The sequence below is a fragment of the Peromyscus maniculatus genome, chromosome 17, assembly GCF_049852395.1.
Source record: "Peromyscus maniculatus bairdii isolate BWxNUB_F1_BW_parent chromosome 17, HU_Pman_BW_mat_3.1, whole genome shotgun sequence".
Taxonomy (NCBI): Eukaryota; Metazoa; Chordata; class Mammalia; order Rodentia; family Cricetidae; genus Peromyscus; species Peromyscus maniculatus.
In genome coordinates, this window is record NC_134868.1 from 8,588,897 (window position 1) to 8,609,497 (window position 20,601).

A 20,601-nucleotide genomic window follows, 5' to 3' on the forward strand; every position below is an offset into this window, starting at 1 on the left:
ATTGAGTCATGACATTAAGGTTTGGCCAATGGAAAAATGCTCATGCCTTCAAAGCTGCTCTATAGTGGTTAACACGCACAGCAGCTCAGTTTCCTCATTTCCTTTGGCGACCAAGGAGGCTATGTGCATCATAAGGCAGCATCCAAAGACAAGTGGGATCAACAACCCAAATAAGTCACACTCTATCAGACAGAGAAATATTTTATTTTTATATGTTAAGAAATGGATTTGATTGTAATGTGTTATGGTGTCTAGAGGCCTGATATAGTATATATTTAATTCCTGGGTTGGATTATATTGGTAATTGGGAATCTTTCTCTTTTTACTAAAATTATTTGAATGGGAAGAAAATGACATCTAAAAAGTGAAATTGCAGTTCAAGGAAAGAAAAGCCTTCCTGGGAGAGCTGGGCTTCTGCAACCTCTTCATTGCATACCAGTTATAGAAGTCCATTAACAAGTCTGAGCCACCACATCTCACTGGGGGATGTCTTTCTGTACACTGTGAATATGTGTTGTTCCCATTGGTTAATAAATAAGCTGCTTTGGCTTATGGCAAGGCAGTGTAGAGGCAGGCAGTAAATCCAAGGAGAGAAACAAGAAAGAGAAAGGCAGAGTCTGGGGAGAGTCACCAGCCTGCAGCCCAAGGAACAATGTGCCAGCAGACCAGTAAGCCGTGGCACAAGTGGCAAAACATAGATGAATAGAAATGGGTTAATTTAAGATATAAAAGCTAGCTAGCAAGAGGGCTGCCATAGATCATACAGTTTGTAAATAATATTAAGACTCTGAGTGATTATTTTATAAGTGGCTGTGGGACCTCAGGGCTCGGCAGGACCAGAGAAACCTTATGACTACAACGTCTTTCTATGAAATGAAGCCAATGTTAGACTGTTGCTTATACAGGAGAAATCTATGCTAAGGGTTTGCTCAAGATTCTCTCTGGGTTTGACTTATGAATCTGAAAAATAGAGGTTAAATATTCAAAGCCATTTTAATGAGAATACAGAAAATACATTTTAATTTAGACTTGTATATCCTTTTATACATGACAAAAATCCAGTTTTGTATAGAAATACTGTATGTATTGTGATTGGTGTCAGCCTGAAATGTGAATTTGGCCCAAACACATTTTATATATATGTGTGTGTGTGTGTGTGTGTGTGTGTGTGTGTGTGTGTGTATGAAATTCTAAAACAGTAAAATAATTAAGAAAGAAAAAGGATTAAAAAAAATTAGAGTGAGATGAGAGATGCTGGTGATAATTTCACAGAATCAGTTTCCCACAGTTCTAAGTATCTCTCTGTAACCTCAACCCTCTGCCAACAACATACAATGAAGGAATTGAAACTTTAGTCTGATAACCTCTTGCTATGCTTGGGATGGTTTCTCTGGACAACATTCACTAATATTTATTCAGTAACATCATTTCTACAGTAATGCTGTCATTTGACCTCATTCTCTCCAAATCTGTGTGTTGAAATACTATAAGCAGAGAAATAGTACCAGGAAGAGAAGCCTTGGGTAGGTGATCAGGTCATAAAGATGATTTTCTAGTCCATGGGATTAGTGTCTACCAGTAAGGGCTGAGAGAACTTGCTTGCATCATCCACCATGGGAGGCATCTTTTATAATTTTTATAAACCAAAAAATAAGTCCTCATCAGATCCAAATATGGCAGTATTTTTGTCTTCAAAGCTTTCAGAACTGGGAGTTTCTGTTGCTTATAGGTCATGAGTTCCTCACATTTTGTTATAGTGCCTCAAACAGACTACGCCAGTAAAGTACTTTGAAAATTTAAATAATTCCAAAATAAAAAGGAACACATCTAAACATTTTTCAGTCATATTTAATTCTATGTTTATCAGCTAACAGGCAGGCTAATAAAAATACTTCCAGTATTACAAAAAGATAAACTAATCACTAAGGTGTATGCAGCTAATGATTTCAATGAGATCAAATGGAATTTTCTTTCTTTAAATTAAAAGGCAGAATGCTATGGCCAAATTCTAAAAAAGAGGATATTTAAAACTCCTTCTGTTAATGAGTTATCTTTTTTCTAATCACTGGAAAATGCTGGTTAGCTAAAAGCAAACATTTAGACTTACAGCCGAAAACAAAGCTTAAAGGTGTGCATTATTGATTCAGTCTTCAAATTGCTTTTACAGAAAATTATTAGTTTTAATCAAATTTTTTAAAAAATATGCTAACATACAGTCTGATTCGATTTTCTGCTCACATTTGCTTAACATGTTTAGTATACATGTTTTTCCTCCGGTATTTCATTACACAGTGTCAAATCCAACAACTTTGTCTCTCAGGTCACTCCAATAACTACAGTTATTCCACAATAACACAAGGAAAAATAAATAGCTACTTAATTTGATTAAATTTAATGTATGAGCTTTTAAAAAAATTATAGCAATACTAAAATATCTTTAGGAATTAAAGAGAATCTATTAGAAGAATATACTGTAAAGGTAAACGCCATTGCAAACAAGAATGCCCACTTAGCAGGTCCACATCTCACCATCATCTTAGCATCCTATCTATGTGCGAGCTACTTTGAGGTAAAATAACTGTCCACTCACCAGCGCGGAGGTGTGAGAGGCATCTGCCACATCCCCTGCGGTCTCTGGTGTCCGCGTGGTGTTTGGGATTCTGTGAGGGTTCCGGGCTATCGCTTCACACCAGCCCAGCATTTTCTCCTTCCGCTTTTCCCTTTTCAATTCCTGAAATTCTGAAAATAATTTACATTCCCTGAAACACATCGCTTCTCATAGTTATGCTCTGGAAAATACACATCATTGAAACGTTTTAATCCCCAAATTTAATGAAATACTGATGGAGAGGTTTTATTTTAACTAGAAATCATGAAGGAGAAAATAAGCATTACCAAATATTAGAAATAATATCCCAGAGCCACTGCAGAATGTAAACTGTGCATCTTTTCAAAGTGTACATGTTTATATCCTCTCCTAAACAAAATGCCCTTCTTACATTAGATTCTAGGAGTTGATTTCTGGTGTTGGTTGAAAACATTCTTAACCTGGGAGCTGAACCTGAAGATTACTGATCCAGATTCTGAAGATTACTACATACAGTCATGTGAGACTTGACAACATTCTTAGAGTACATTCTCAGAAATGAGTCCTTCTTCATTGTAAGACTACCTTGTTATAAGACTACCACAGAATACAGTTGATAGTTACAGGGTATGGGCTCATGACAGAATCAAGGGACACATGAACAAAAGATATCTGAGTCTGCTCAATTATAACACAGCACAGTATTTCTTTGGAAATGTCAACATACATTAACTTTCTATATATGTACTGCTTCATTGTAAATTTAATGTCTATCTATCTATCTATCTATCTATCTATCTATCTATCTATCTATCATCTATCTATCATCTATCTATACATATAATCTCTAAAATAAGGATGTATATAGACTATCAGTCACTTATTCTGCATTATAAACTATGTATAATCATATATGTTATGTGTTTATATGGGTGACAGCAGAGTGGATTTGTTGATGGTAGCATTACCATACATTTGAGGAATGTGATACATATGATGTTAAGACATTTATGTTGTCACTGGGCAGCAGAGACCATCTTGTCTCCTTTATCATCTTATAGATCCACCATTATATATACAATCCATCATTAACCAAAACATCATTGTGATCTGTATGGTGTATGCCAATGACAAGTAAAATTTTCACAGGTTTCAGCTGAACATCTTACGGAAGCAAAATGTATGGACCAAAGACCAAGGATAGACTAATCATCATCTTAGTGTCATCATCATCTTTTTTTAAAGGTTTGATAACAGAAGGAAAAATTTAAGTAAAAATATGGTAAACTGAGTAGCTGATTTCCATCAAAGATCAATCTATTAAAAGCAATAATTCTAAAATAAAGCTTTACTTCATTATGAGTAGGAAACTCCTCCAAGCTTCCCAGAACTTCCATATGGTGGAATTTTGTGTCTCTGAAAGTCATATCAATAAGGACTTTGAAGATAATGGAGAAACATTGTTTCCCTTGTAAAGTTTTACAGCCTCCTTTTCCACTCCACCGCCCTCAGTAATTAGAAGTAGTTTATTGCAGGTCTTTAGTTAAATGCATTACACTGTCAATTAAATATCAAAAATAATGTAGAGTAATTATTTTTCACAGCATCCAAAGCAATTAGCAATCTGGTGGTTTATAACATTTCAGGATTCAAAACAGCACATTTCGGAGCTCCAAGACAGTAACAGAAAGAAAGGTTACTCTTGGATGGATGAGTTATTACTCTTGTGATAAAATGCTGAAGTTAAATGGATACAAACAATGCAAACAAGAAGGTGATAAAAAATCTTTCATAAAAATTGAATTGGAGGTAGGGGATGAAATAGATATCTTTTAAAAAAATAATTTATTTGCTTGTATTTTATGTACATTGGTGTTTTGCCTGCATGTGTGTCTGTGTGAGGATGGTGGATTCCCTGGAAGAGGAGGGAAAGACAGCTGTGAGCTGCCATGTGGGTGGTGGGAATTGGATCTGGGTCCTCTGCAAGAGTGGCCAGTGAGCCATCTCTCCAGCCCTGAAATAGATCTCCTGTGGGAGCCCGTTCTGGGGTTCCTCGTGGCTTTACCCAGCAGATCCGAATAGAGGATGATCAGGACCATGGGCCTGAGTGCAGGTGTCTGAGATGGCCTGCACTTAGCTGTGCTGGGGGAGGAGGTCTTTTGCTCCACCCCTTGGCGTCTCTATAAAAACCCTGGACCAGAGACAGTCCGGGCCCGTTGGAATAGGTTCCAGGCCCTCTCGAGGCTATCCTTTATTTTCTATCTGTTTATCTCCGCAAGATTCTTCACTATAAATCCTTCTATCTAATATTTCCTGCTGATCGCACTCAAGAAAACTCTGGGAAGCTGTGGGGGTGGTGGATAAACGCCCCACAATCTCCTAACAGAGCCTTTGGTCTAGTATGAGTGAGTCATTTGTGGTACAGGAAGGGAAGGCTGAAGGAAACTGGGAGAAGATGGTTTGACTGAGCAACATATTATTGGTTCTTTCTCTTTTCAACATACTGCCGGAAGTATTTAAAGAAATTCTGATCCATTTAATAAGGAATATGCACGTCCAAATAATTTGCCCTCTGAAGAACGTAACCATTTCCACATTTTAAGTACACTCTGTCCCAGCTACTCATCGGTTTTTATTACAAATTCTTGAAGTGTGCTAAATATAAATGAAATGAGTATCTTCATTAAAAAGTAGATGGAATGATATCTATGATCAAACAATTTAATCAACAATAAACAAATGTTCCACTTTTATTTGCTAATTGCTTTTTAAAAATATCAATTTTCCAACTTTTAAATATTTTTATTACTTTTTGTTTTTAAATAAAAAATAAGCCATGATTTAATATCACTTTAGTACTTATGAGAAAATAAGTTCATACATGATAAAAAGTATAATAATGTGGCCCACAAATTATGATATCCTTTTTTTCCTGGAGTGTGTCTGTAAAGACATCTGCTTTTTTATTTCCTACTCAGATTCTGAGATGGAATAACTTAATTGGTTGTGTTTTCAATTGTAGTAGTGGTTATATCCCTTTACTCAGTCCACATTTATTGTCAAATATTTATTGACCCCCTACTGTACTGTGAGTACTGAAGAAGTCAAAGAATAGTTCACAAGAAGACTACATTCATCTTTTATTTGAGTTGGGTTCTGGTCAAAATCTAGTCTAGAGAATTTTAAAGTCAGACCTTTCCAGTCTCTAGTTTGAGAGACTTGTAAACTTACTTTCTTAAAGTAGGCACTGATTCCTGCTGAATTTATAGGTCTTCCCTGAAAGTGATTTATAAAAATTATATTTTCTGACCTGCTATCAACAGGCATGACAAAAGCTATATATATATATTTCAGCTATACCTGCCAAAACACATAATACTGTAAAAGATCAACTATATTCTCATTTTCTGCTGTAGGTAGTAGTGACCATCTTAGTTTTAGAATGATTAGGATAAATAATTCAAAAAGCAGAAGTATATGTTTTATATACCTGTTAGTGAATACATGTAAATTAAATGTTTTAACAAGCATTTAATTTTCACAGGTCGGGCACTGACATGAGCAAACGGAGAAGGCAATGTGATAACTGACAGCAGACTCGAAAGCTTACAACCTAACTTTGACCATGTCACAGGGATGCTTAAAATAAATGATAAATCTGTGAAATGACAGAGGACAGGAATGCTGCAGCTTTGGGAAGGTTTTTATAATATTAAGGAAGAAGGCGCGTGATGAGAGAGAAGCCTAAGATGGCTGAGAACGCTGTACTTGTGCATCCATATCACGGGTATCACTTCCTGGTTTGTTCTGTAGAATATGCATCCGGTGACTCTGTTGTCCTTAGAATCAAAGCGTGATCTTATGGGGCATTTAATCTGTATAGGACCTCAAGAGAACCACATTTGAGCAAGTAAACATTGAAAGGAAAGAAAGGGAGAAGAAGCAGTCCTTGTGTGGCAGGAGCTATTACAATTACACCCAACAAGATGATCTTTACTGTTATTTTTAAAATGTTCAGATGCTGCATCACAGCTCAAACATTTTTTTTAACATTGATGTTAAAGTTGACTATCTAGAAATATCAGAGGTTAATTGAGAGCATGGACAGGCATGGGAGATCGGTTGGTGAACCTCTGCAGACTCTCCTTCCTCCTGTGCAGGTCTGGAGCACATCATGTCCTTAGATAGAAGAATGTACTGCCAGTCAGAAGGGGAGGCCAAGTATCAACATTTATAATGAACCCTAGAGCACTTGGAACTGCAAGCATCATTACTGATACATCAGAATGGGAAAGTGATCATTAAGCATTCGTGTTAATTATGTTTTACCCATTGAACCAAGTTAATAGGGGATGCAGCAATGAGCAACTTCTATAACGATCCCAGGAAATTGGGATTTAACTAAGCTTAATTTTTAATATGCCACTTTGAGCAGATATTTAATTTAATAAATAGGAGAATAGTGCATTCTCGGTGGGTTAAATTGACAACAAATTAAAATTAAGAAAAAAAGATGAGGTAATTGGGTGTTTCTTATGGAGAATGATTTACTTTTAATTTACAAAATTTACAGAGTACTTTCTCTAAGCCAGAGACTGTTCTAGGAATCAAGAGACAGAAATAGAAGATACCCAGGACTTGGAATAAGGAGAGGAAAAAGCAAGAATAGCTACTCCCATAAGATAGTATAATAAAGGATATCCCAGGAGAGTACTGAATATTTGTAAACTTTAAAAACGGATATTTAAAATAGCATTTGGTACAGGGGAAGGTAGGTAGGCCTCAGGAGACAGACCTTTCAAAGAAACAAGAGGACCAGTGATTACGAGCAAACTAAAATCATCATAACTCTAAAGTCTTCTGCTCTCACGTGCGGCACTACTCAACTCTGGGGACACCATTCATGCTGCAATCTATTCAAATGGCACTGTGTGACAGAGATGTTCCTCATGTTAAACACTGTGCATGTGGTGGACCTGTGCAAATCAACCAGACGGCTTTGTCTCTCTCACTTTATTACAGTCTAACGTAGTTTAAACATAGAAGCAGAACTCTGCTTCTCTTAAGAAAACACAGGTGCCTGTAGCTATTTGCATCTCATTCTTTGAATTATTTCCCTCCTTAAAATGTCTCATTTTGTGTCCTTTTCACTAAAGTACAGTTCTGGCTTATCTAAATGTTCCCTGTTTTCACTGCATGTCTGTAATGGATAGTGCCCCTTACTCCTGAATTTCTGAATTGGACATGGCCCTTGTCTAAGAATTTGAAGATTTTTTTTCTACCTAAGTTTTATGAGATTTGATTATTTATTGTTTAGCTAATGTGCTATGGAGAACTATTTCTTTGGTGGTGAGAAGGCTCACAAGCCTGATGCCCTGGTTCAACCTCTGGAATCCACAGTGAAAGCAGAAAATTGATTCTCCAAAGTTTCCTTTTTGTCTTCTACACACACCAGTGTCCTATCTCTCTAACATATATACAAAATAATAAATAAGAATTAAAAAATCAATCAAGAATTACTTCTCCACTATTGGAGGTGACTTCCTCCTGTGTTTATATATTTGTGTATTTACACATCTGTGTAACAATAACAAAATGGATTCCATTCTTTGAAAGGATTGAGGTGAAAATTCATGGAAAGGCTGAGAAGGAGGGATGAAAATGAGGAAAATATGTAATTATATTTTAATCTGAAAACATGAAAAATACATGTAATTAGAAAAGGAACAAATGGAGAATAAAAACATACGACAAGAAACTGAAGGAGAATTTTAACATATTGAGCTTGTAGAAGATTAGATGGAGAAAAAGGATGATGGAATTGAAGATTATAAAGTACGTGGTTACAGTACACAAGTCAGTCGCCTTCCTATATACCTGTGCATGCCACTAATAAACTAAAAAAAAAATTTAAATGCCAAATTTATCAGCAGCAAAATACATAGGGTCAATCTAACACAATATTTTAAGACTTACATGGGAACTCTAAAACTCATAAAACCAAAGAAAAAAGAAAACAAATAAGCAAAAACCCTCTAAACAATAGCGACAATAATGCACTTTCATGAATTTGAAAATTTAGTGTTGTTAGTACATCAGATTTTTCCCAACTTGAACTACAGATTCAATGCAATTCCAATACAAATACAGGTAAGGAATTCATTGTGTAGATACTGACAAATGTATTCATAAAATTTGTAGAGAAAGACAAAATTCCTATATAAGCCAGTCCAGCACCAAACAATAACAAAGCAACAAAATGCACAGTTTCTAGTTTTAAAACACTATAAATTTATGGTACACAAGTCGGTGTGTTAGAAAAATAATAGACATATTAAAGAGTGGAACATAATACGGGCCCATAAAAAGCCAACTCATCTTTGACTAATGAGCAAATGAAATTCAATAGAGAAATAACATTTTTTTTTCCAAAATGGTTCTGTGCCAACTGAATACTGCACATTAGAAAACAAAACAAAACAAGACTCTAGAGATTAAGCTTAAGGCTTACATTTTTTTTAAAAAAATAAAATTGGATCATAGAAGTAAATGTCCAAGAAAAACTATTAAACTTCTATAAGAAAACAGAGAGAAAAATGAGGACAGCCCTATGTGGCTCTGAGATATTGCTGGTAACACTGAAGCCATGATATCTGAGAGAAAGCCTGTTGCTAAGTTTGAATTGTTACAATCATAAACTTCTGCTCTATGAAAGACTCATGAAATAGAGAAAAGACAAGCTAACAATGGGGAGAACATTTTTTTTGCAAAATGTATATGAAGTCTAGACTAACTAGTACCCTAAACATGCAGACCATTATTAAACCTTAATAATGAGAAAATTTTAAATGAACAGGTGATATAAACAGACATGTCAACAAAATCCGCACAGTGGCAAGTAAAAGCTATTCAATGGTGTGTGCCATTATAGACCTGTAAACTGAGTCACAATCAGAGACCACTAAGACTGTCAGCCCCTAGAGATGGTGACACCAGTGCCATCACAGGATCTAAAGCAACAGAGACTTCTTTTCACTTCTAAAATCCTTTGCTGTCATTCATTTACTTAGTATGTGGGGTTAGAAGGGGTGCAACGCATGTGTGAGGCAGGTACAAGGCAACTTGCAGGAGATTGTACTCTCCTTCTACCTGTGGGGGCTGGGATGGGACTCAGGTCATCAGATTTGATGGCAAGTTCCTGAACATTGTGAGCCATCTCCCAAGCCCCAGAAGAAGGGGTTCTCACCTTTTGCCTACAAGAAATTATTCCATACTATTCGTGATAGACAGTCAAGATAGACATAGTTATACCATACAACCCAGCTATTGTATTCATAGCTGTTTATAGAACTTACTTTGAAATTTGTGTTGTACAAAAATCTACACACAAGTATCATCATAAATGACCACACAAATGTAATCACCAAAATTAGATGTGGCAGAGGTATCCATTAATAGGTGAATGAGTGGACAATTTGCCATAAATCCATATAACAACATAATGTTCCTATATAAACAGAAATCAGTTAGCCATGAAAAGGCATGTGCACACATTAAATGCATATTGATACGTTAAGGAATCCAGATGCTCTGCTTGCATTCAATACAATGCTCTTGGGAAGGTCAGTGTTACAGCTATATTGACACAGTCAGTGGTCCCGCAGTAAAACTATTATGTATGATGCAGTCTTTTTGGATGTTATATGCTACATGATGAAAATCTCTAAAATCTCATAGCTCAATGTTATAATTTTTATGCATGCAAATTAACACATTTATGAGGTTGGTGGTCCTAGGATAAAAAGCAGACTGAAAAATATGAGCTGATAATATTATAAATGTACAGGGGGAAAAAGGCTCATTAAAGAAGGTGAGAGAAAATTGTCTAACTTAAGTAGATTCAAAAATGAGCTGAGCCCATAAGGTTAGAGGTAAAAGATATTACATAAGAATAGTTCTCCAGTTTACACAGTTGTTCCCTATGGAGATGTGGGTCAGTGACTTTGATACAGTTTTAAATGTATATTAGAACTGAATATTTAAGTGAACATTTTGATAGTAAGAACTTCCAGTGTTAGAGAGGGAGGTTATAGATCCCTAATACAAATAGAGAAGGAGTGCACCATGTAGTAATAGATGTGAGTTATAAAGTATAGTACAAGATTGCATCTAGCATATGAAAAGTACATACAATTTTATATGGATATACAAATACATAGAATTTATATGAATATACATATAATTATAGGTTATTATGCACATATATTTTTTCTTATCCCTTTGTTGACAAATCAGAGATGCAAGGACATCCTATTGTAGCAGCGAATGTGTTTATTGCCCAGAGTCAGCTTCCAATATCATTTTGCACTAAAAGTAAACAAGGCTCCTTAGATAAATATATGGTTTGTTTCTACAGGTCGGCAGGCAAGAACAATATAAGGTAAGCTTGGAAAAACTCACAGTGCTTTAAGGTAAGGATTTGTTGAAAAGCAAAACAAAGACACAAATAAAACATCATTTTGAGGAAAAAAGAAGTGTTGCTGATGGCTAAAGCTGGGGGAATTTGAACAGCTTATGGATTAGGTTCAGATTATAACTCATAGGCAGAGATGGATGTACAGAAGTCCATACAGATAGCATGAGCCAATTAAAGGAAGAAAATGAACAAGTACTTTATTCAGAATTATAAACAATTTTTGCAGAAAATCTTTCTTCTAGAGCAGATGGGAATGTGACTTCTCACTTCACCGTATGCTGCCCATGACTACTTCCTCCCAAAGGGTACAATACAGGATGATGGACAAGAGAGTGAGACTAAGTGGATAGAACATACCCTCCCATCCCCTCTCCCAGGGGAGCAAGAACAGTAAGTTGAGTTTAAAGTGTGCTGACATTGGCACCCCTACCCCAGCCCTATGACTTCAATCTAATAATTAGAAAAATAAACCAGAGAAATCTCTAGCTAGGGAAACTCTACAAAGGACTTGGCCAGTAATTCTCAAATGGTTAAGGCTATTGACAAAAGGTCTACCATATCTGTGAAAGCTGAGTGACGTTTAAAGAGACATAACCAAACGCAATGTATCCTGATAGGCTGTTATAAAAAGGTATTAGGTAAATGAAAGCAGCCTGCATGGAGTCTGGATTTACTCAATCATAACATGTCAGCACTGACCCAGTCAGTACAAGAAATGTAAAATACTAACATATAAAAATAGGGGGGGGATAAAAGATGGGTGAGAATGTTTTATATTAGATTTGCAATTATTTTCTATAATTCTAAACTGCTCTAAAAAAAACCAGTACTTTAATAATGAAATGCAGAGGCCAGGGATACATTTTACTTCAGTAAACAGTTAATATAAGAAAAGTTATTAGAGCAGTGGGTATTTTCATCAAAAGGCAAATAAATAGTAATTTAATAATTTTAATAAATTGTTTAAAATAATAATTGAGACTTTTTGGAGAGAAAAGCTACAGATGAAGTTAGAAATTTTTGAATAAAGGTATTTTTGATCTTCTTAAGAGAAGTAAATAATTCCACAAGGCTGGGAGAAGGGTTTGTATATATCAAGATTCAAGATGTGTCAGACTAATATTTGATCCAAACTTTCCAACACATCCTCTCCTCCCCACTGATAAGACGCCACTTTTCACTCTTGCCTTTCTCAGAAATGAAGGCATTTGGTGAGGCAGAGAAAATACAATTGAATATAATAGCTTTGAAGGATACTTTTGCTACATGCATGAGACACATTCCCTACCTTTATAAACCATTTAACAAGGGCACAAGGCTGTGAAGGGGTTAGAAAAGGTAAAAAATGAAAGAGACAAAAATTTTTTTTGTCTTCCCTACAAATGTACTTACAGATCCCGGGAAAAATATGGATATCCACTTTTTTTCCATCATGAACATCGTGTTTTTTATGTTAAAATTATTGATCAAAGCCTTAATGTTAAATACAGTTTCATATGTATTTATTCAGGTGTGGTGGTATTGTGTTCCCCAAAATATTGTGTACCTTAATAAACTTATCTGGGGTCAGAGAACAGAAAAGCCACTAGTTAGTCAGTGATAGCACACGCCTTTAATCCTCACATTCCAGAGACAGAAATCCATCTGGATCTCTGTGAGTTCAAGGCCACATTGGAAACAGCCAGGCATGGTGACTCACCCCTTTAATCCCAGGAAGCAAGCCTTTAATCCTAGGGAGTGATGGTAGAAAGCAGAAATGTATATAAGGCGTGAGGACCAGAAACTAGAAGCATTTGGCTGGTTCAGCATTTGGCTGGTTAAGCATTCAGGCTTTTAAGCAGCAGTTCAGCTGAGAGCCATTGGGATGAGGACACAGAAGCTTCCAGTCTGAGGAAACAGGACCAGCTGAGGAACTGGTGAGGTGAGATAGCTGTGGCTTGTTCTGTCTCTCTGATCTACCAGCATGGACCCCAATAACTCGCCTCAGGTTTGATCTTATTAATAAGAACTTTTAAGAATCCTGCTACATTGAGGCATACAGTGCTGCATAGAAGTTCTGATGATAGTAGATTAGAACTCAAGGGTTTACGGTTTGCATTCTAATAGCCATGGGAGTGTTGGACAGTTTTGTATAAACATTTATAATACATAGTCTACCAATCACGGGGAACTTAGACAATATGGATTCCGGGGAGTTTCCGTTACTTTTTCTTGCTGTGATAAAACGTTGTGAACGCAAGTAATTTGAGGATAGAAAGGGCTTACATGGCTTCCACTTCCAGATCACAGTCCACCACTGAGACAGGAACTCAAGGGAATCAGGGAATCGAAAGGAACTGAAGCAGAAGACCGGGAGGAAGGCTACTCGCTGGCTCACTCCCAGGTTCACACTTAGTTGGCTTTGCTCTACAGCTTAAGACCAAACACCACCCGTCCACACTACGGAGCGGCCCACAGTGGGCTCTAACCTCCTCCATTAATAAACAATCAAGACAACCCCCTGCAGGAATTCCCAGAAGTCACATTGTTTATACACTCCCTCGGTGGCATCAGTTGACAATCAAAGCTAAATACAACACATATGAAGGTAGTTCCTTCTCAGCTTTTGTGATATTTAGTTGATTATAATGTGATTGCCTCTCTCATTGACTGGAGCACTTATGAAAGGTGATAAGGATGACTGAACAACTTACCATCAAGTATTTTAGATATCTTTCATCAGTCTACTTAACACATAACTTCTATTGGTTTTAACTGTTATAGAAGTGTAAAGTCTATGTAGGCAACACTTTAAATGTCAGGGACATCAAACACACAGCTGTTTAAATATCTGGGTTTCTTTGGAGGCCTTTTATCCTTCATGTCAGTGACATTCTTTTCTTATAAGTTTTGTAAAAATTCAAAACATCATATACTACTTTCTTTGCTTTACTCATGTTAAGCTAGTAATTTATTAAAAGGGAATAATCTTAATTCCCCCTTTTTAGTAATTGTAGTTGAAATTTCTACTGAATTTCTCTTCTTAAAAAATTTAAGTGAATTTTTAAATTATCATACAAAGTAAAGCAGTCAGTACAATGTTTTCATACTTTGTATCATTGAACTGTGGTCTAATTCAGTCCCCTTCTCCACTTCCCTTACCTATGCCTCCTGCTCCAACTTTTGCTTGTCCCCCTTTTCCTCTCCAAATAATCCCTCTTGCTATATTCATGTCCCTGTCACATCTACTCCATTGCCCTCCTTCCCTGTCACCCTCTGTAAGATACTTCCTCAGCCTCCTGGTCTTTTCTAAACCTGCTTACCCCCGACACACACACACACACACACACACACACACACACACACACACACACACAATTTAACCTACGTATGTCTATGTGTAGTATTTATTTAATATGATCTCCAGTTGAATCTACTTTCCTGAAGACATCTAGTTTTCAGTTTTCCTTACAAATGAATAAAATTTCCATAGTATATATGAACTAAGCTTTCTTTTTCAACTCATGTTGATGAACATCTGGGCTGTTTGCATTTCCTGGCCCTTATGAACAGTATTGACATAAATCTGAATGTGCAAATATCTCCATGACATGCTGATGGAGAGTCCTTCAAGTACACGTCCAGTAGTGGCATACCTGGGTCCTACCACTGTGAACATTGTAGCTGAATAATAACTAGCGTATTTACTTCCACGATGGTTCAGACTTTTTTGCCCCTTTTTCCACTCCAGAAGTGGCTTTGTATTAATCTCTATAATATTGCCGGGCGGTGGTGGCTCACGCCTTTAATCCCAGCACTCGGGAGGCAGAGGCAGGCGGATCTCTGTGAGTTCGAGGCCAGCCTGGGCTACCAAGTGAGATCCAGAAAAGGCGCAAAGCTACACAAGAGAAACCCTGTCTCGGAAAACCAAAAAAAAAAAAAAAAAAAAAATATTGACAAGGGTATCCATCAATAATTACATTAAAATATCACACTTTGGCTAATGTGATGGACACTCTATTACCTTTCAGTGACTTCCTGTTTTCCTCACATAGAAAGAAGCTAATCCTCTGGGAAGTTACTTCCTCGCCTCCTCTCCTTGAGTTCATGTCCCTGTGATTGTTCTTCCTCGCTCCCCAGCCTTGCCGTGTGTACTGAGCCATTTCATCAAGAGTGCTGCGATTGCTCTCCCCTGTGTTTCTGAACGTGCTACTTCTGCTTATTCCACCTCACGTGTCCCTTAGGAATGGCACTATTTTTGTCCCACCCTTCTTCCGCTGGCTCTGAGTACGCTAAGAAAAGGCAAGGGGTATCATCAAATGCCATCTCTCAACTCCTAGGACCAAAAGATGATAATATTCAATACTGCTGAACATTAAAATAAAAACCATCAAAGTAAGATAAAAAAAATATTTTCTGTAGATGAATGAAAAACTCATGATCTATCCTTTAACGTGTACATTAAATATGTACAAGTACACAACACAATTGAAAAAGAAGATTCACTGCCTGGCGGTGGTGGTGCACGCCTTTAATCCCAGCACTTGGGAGGCAGAGGCAGGCGGATCTTTGTGAGTTCGAGGCCAGCCTGGTCTACAGAGCGAGATCCAAGAAAGGCACAAAGCTACACAGGGAAACCCTGTCTCAGAAAAAAAAAAAAAAAAAGAAAAGAAAAGAAAAAGAAGATTCAGGAAAAGGATTATTTAGTGAAGATATAACAAAGGTAAAATGTGGAGGTTGGCATGAAACCAGTGTATGTGAGATATATTTATGAAAACTATTTAACAGTTGATGTAAAGAGAGAAAAATAAAACCCAATTAAAAATATCAAACATTGTAAAATCCTACTGTGTTCTAATTTATATATGTGGATATACATATATATATGCATACTTGCACAAATATGCACATTGGAACTGATCTCATGAAAGCTAAATGTAGGTGTGTATATAGTAACTTCTAAATCATCATCTATGAAGAGCCATTTGAAGACAAATTTGACATTTAAAGATGCAATCTGTCACAGTTAAGGGGTGCAGAGCCAAATGTATTAAAACAAGAAAACTTTGCTTTTTATACAATAAAATAAGAAAAAAAAATCTTTGCTGGAATTTACATCTTTCTAAAGACTGTCCTTGTGGTGACAACAAAGTAGTGCTCCATCTCAGAGGATGTTGTCAAATTTTTCCAGAAGGGATGAATAGAGTCATAAGAAATAGACAGGAAGCCCCGGCATGACGTGAGGCCCTACATTCCTACTCCTGTGTACGTGAGTTTAGAGAACGGTTGATAGGAGCAGGCATGTTTTTAAACAGAGCTCTTAAATCTCTACATTCAAAAACAGATCATGATACTCAGGAACCTTCAATACTAAAATAACAGCTATCAAAATAGGAAAAAAAAATAAGATTGTCAAAACAAAGAACAGTATTTTCTATGTATTAATGAAAAATAAAACCTCCTGATGTAATACTTGACATTATCTACATGGAATTTGTCTAAGGCATACAATAGAAATAAAAAGACCCTCAAAAGTTCATGATACACAAAAGAAATGCCTGAAGCTTTAAATAACAGCTTAGAGGTAAAAAAAAAAAATGTGTTCTATATCCATAGGAAAGCAGTTTCTGACAGAACTGAAGAAAAGTAAGAATGGACAGTGTAGTTCAAGGTTTACACATGAGACATTTGTGACATTTGTGATTATGCTTTATTTCCCCCGCACAGTCTAAGCCTGTGAACACTTTGAGATTTGTGAAGGACTAAATTTAGCTTTAGAGATGCTAGGAGTAAACAGCAGGCTATTTTTTTATTAATCTGTTGCAGAGATGCTCTGTGTCATTGATAGTGTTAAATCCCTACAAGAGAGCAGCCCACTGGCTCTGGTCTGATGGCAAGAAGGTTCAGTATTGCATATCTAGGAGGCTGCAGACATCAAGTCCTGACCCAGGGGACACAATTCCAAAACAAGTGTAATATCTACCTCTAGGCCATTATTTGTGCTTTCTTTGACCTCCAATGTCACCATCAAATAAAAACAAGTTCTATATAAGTTGCTGCTGTTGAAAAATCCCTCCACGCAGTGTCGGCTAGATAAACCATATAGCATATAGAAACATGCTGGAATCAGAGATCCTTTTAAAAGTTGCTCACCTACTAAAGCCATTATACATTTTCTCAGTTAATAAAATATAAGACCCAGTGAAGATGGTAAAGACACTTGTTTCTCAAGTCCAGTGACATGAGATCAATCCCTGTAGCCCATGTAAAAGTGGAAGGAGAGAACTGACTTCATGAAGTTATTTCGGTAGTATGAATGTAATTGGGCCCATAATCTCATAGGAAGTAGCACTATGAAGAAGCGTGGCTTTGTTGGAGTAGTACAGCCTTGTTGGCATAGGTATGGCCTTGTTGGAGGAAGTGTGGGTGCCAGCTTTGAGGTTTCCCATGCTCAGGATACCACCCAGGGTCTCAATCGACTTTCTGTTGCCTGGAAGATGTAGAACTTTCAGCTGCTCCTTCAGCATCGTGTCTGCCTGTTTGCTGCCATCCTCCCCACCATGATGATAATGGGCTAAGCCTCTGAAACTCTAAGCTGCCACCTCAATTAAATGTTTTCCTTTATAAGAGTTCCCATGATCATGGTGTCTCTTCACAGCAATAGAAATCGTAAGAGAGTTATCATCTGATATCCAAACATGTCCTATGGTCCCTACACCAACACATCATGTGCTCATATAAATAATAATAATAATAATAAATTTAAAAATAATTGAAAAACAAGAAGACACTGAAGCTGTGACTATTTTATGTTATAATATATTGCAAATGTGTATTGTTGCAAAGCATTGCTACATATGAATCATGTCATGCTTTAGGTCACGTTTATGTAATGGCTTGTATATATTTTTCTGGTATTGTCTGTAACTCAATATTCACCAAAATCTTAAGTTTCTGTCTCATACAACAGTGAGCAGACTAATGGAAAGAATGTCAACATTTGGCATCTTTAAAGATAGTGAATTCCTCTGAGGTTAAAGAAATGTAAAGCCTATTAGTTATGTTGTAGGAATTTTTAATTTAATTATAATGTAAGTCCTGAAACCTAATGGTTCACGCTCTTTAATGGTCAATTTTCTGGCTAAAGAGGATTTTGATGTGGTTCATTTATAATAACATAAATAACAAGGAGGACCCTAAGAGGGACATTCATGGATCATCCTAGGAAGCAGAAAGAGATAATACCAAGTCTTTCAGATATGCTAAGCCTGTAGGCTGAAGGTGATGCCCAAATCTTGCAGAGAAACCTCAGGTGACTGTCTAGGCAGCTGGCTGTTTCTGTCATAACTCATTTTTTGGAAGTTGCTTGTTTGCACTTCCTGTTTTACTAGTTAATATTGTTTCCTTCTTAGGTCTCCGAGGGAGTTGAAGATTAGATAGGTGTAGTTATAATTTTCCTTGTTAAGAAATTCAGAAAAGAAACTCACTAAGAGGTGTTAAATGTGTAACTGTGAAAGACATCATAAGACAGTTTTCTGTTGTTAATGCAAGATAGGATAGAAAGGGAATTAGGTACATTTTGGACTTATGAAAATAGGATAGATAATGAAATAATTTCTCTGAATTTATCTAGCAAATGGACTAGACATTATTGATATATTTATTGCTTGTATATTTATATATAGTTGTTGTGCTTACTGTATATAGTTTTTCTTATATTGGTTATAACTTTTTATTTTTTTATTAGACAAAAGAGGGGAAATGTGGTGGTATTTTATTTGTGCTTTAATAAATAAAGCTTGCCTGGAGATCAGAGGAAAAAAATCAAACTATTATAAGTAAACAATAAAGTCAGTCAATGGTAGTACACACTCTTAATCCTATCACTTGGCAGGCAGGAATCTGTCTGGATCTTTGTGAGTTCAAGGCCACATTGGAAAAAGAGCCAGGTGTGGTGGCACATGCTTTAAATTTCAAAACTAGTTAACCGTGGAGGTCTGGAGGTCTGTACAGACAGACAGGAAGTGACCGAGCTGGGTAGGAAGAGGAAGTGATGTGGCTGGACAGAGAGAGCAATCATATGACAGAACAGCAACACATATAGGTGTGGGTAGACAGGAAGTAACTCGCATTTGGAAGCTGCGGAGTTGGTGAGGTAAAGTTAGCTATGGCTTTCCCTATTTCCCTGATCTCTCTAAGGTATTCACCCCTATATCTGGCTCTGTTTTTTATCTAATAAGATCATTTAGAAATTCATCTACAAGATAAGATCTCCTGGGTAAACTGGGATAGGGTAGGATACTGGGGGAGTAGGGGGTGGGTGATAAGAACCTGAGGGAACAGGATGGTCGACTTGGGGGCGGGAGAGAGGGAGAGCAAGGAAAGAGATACCTGATAGAGGGAGCCATTATGGGGTTAGGGAGAAACCTGGTGCTAGTGAAATCCCCAGAAAGCCACAAGGATGACCCCTGCTAAGACGCCAAGCAAGAGTAGAGGGGGTGCCTGAACAGCCCTTCCCCTATAGTCATATTGATGACTACCCTGTCATCATAGAACCTTCACCCAGTAACTGATGAAAGCAGATGCACAGATCCACAGCTACACATTAGGCTGGGCTCTTGGAGTCCAGTCAAAGAGAGGGAGGAGGGATTATATGAGCAACAGGGTGTGTGTGTGTGTGTGTGTGTGTGTGTGTGTGTGTGTGTGTGTGTGTGTGTGAAGATCATCATGGGGAAATCCACAGAGAAAGCTGACCATAGCTTGTGGGAGCTCAAGGACTCTGGACTGACAGCTGGGGAACCTGCATGGAACTGAACTAGGCCCTCTGAATGTGAGTCACAGATGTGTGGCTTGGGTAGTTTGTGGGGCCACTGGTAGTGGGACAAGGATTTTTCCCTAGTGTATGAACTGGCTTTTTGGAACCCATTCCCTATGGTGGGATGCCTTGTTCAGCCTTGATGCAGTGGGGAGGGACTTGGTCCTGGCCTCAACTTGATATGCTAGACTTTGGTGACTCCCCATGGGAGGACTTACCCTCTCAGAGAAATGGATGGGGCATGGGGTGTGGAGGAGGTAGGTGGAGTGGGAGGAGGAGAGGGAAGAGAAACTGTGATTGGTATGTAAAAATAAAAAAAAAACTTTTTAAATACAAAAGAAAAAATTATCAGTCAATATTTAATAAATTTCTATATTGTATTTAAAGTGCCCATTTGTTATAAATTGCTATTGTCATTTAGTTATTTGTAGAGCACTTTTCTCTTGAAATGCCACATTATTTAAGCCAATTCCATTTTCCATTTTTCTTGTTTTTGTCCAAATACATTTCTAATGTAGACATGACAGAAGAGAGTTATTGTATTTCTGCTGAACAGCTGTGTAGTTGTGATAAAATAATCTCACAAAAGCACTTTAAGGGTGACAATGTGTTTTGTGGCTCACAGTTCCAGGATGCTGTCTGTCCCAGCAGTCACTGTGGCATAGTCTTGAGGCAGATTGAGACATTGCATCCACATCAGGAAATGATGGATGCTGGGACTGTACTCACTTTCTCCTGTTATGC

At 37.1% G+C, this 20,601-nt stretch overlaps 1 protein-coding gene across 8 annotated transcripts in view; it reads right to left on the reverse strand.

Annotated features, from left to right (window-relative positions):
• Marchf1 (membrane associated ring-CH-type finger 1) overlaps window positions 1-20,601 on the reverse strand; it is a 748,496-nt gene that overhangs the window by 292,598 nt on the left and 435,297 nt on the right. For 4 of the 8 annotated variants that reach the window (XM_042263084.2, XM_042263092.2, XM_042263090.2 and 1 more), the window contains exon 4: window positions 2,591-2,739. The exons of the other annotated variants lie outside the window; for them this stretch is intronic. In XM_042263084.2, coding sequence (XP_042119018.1) covers window positions 2,591-2,701 — 111 coding nt within the window. In that variant the 5' untranslated portion in view covers window positions 2,702-2,739. The remainder of the gene's footprint in view (window positions 1-2,590; window positions 2,740-20,601) is intronic. 8 annotated transcript variants of the gene reach the window in all.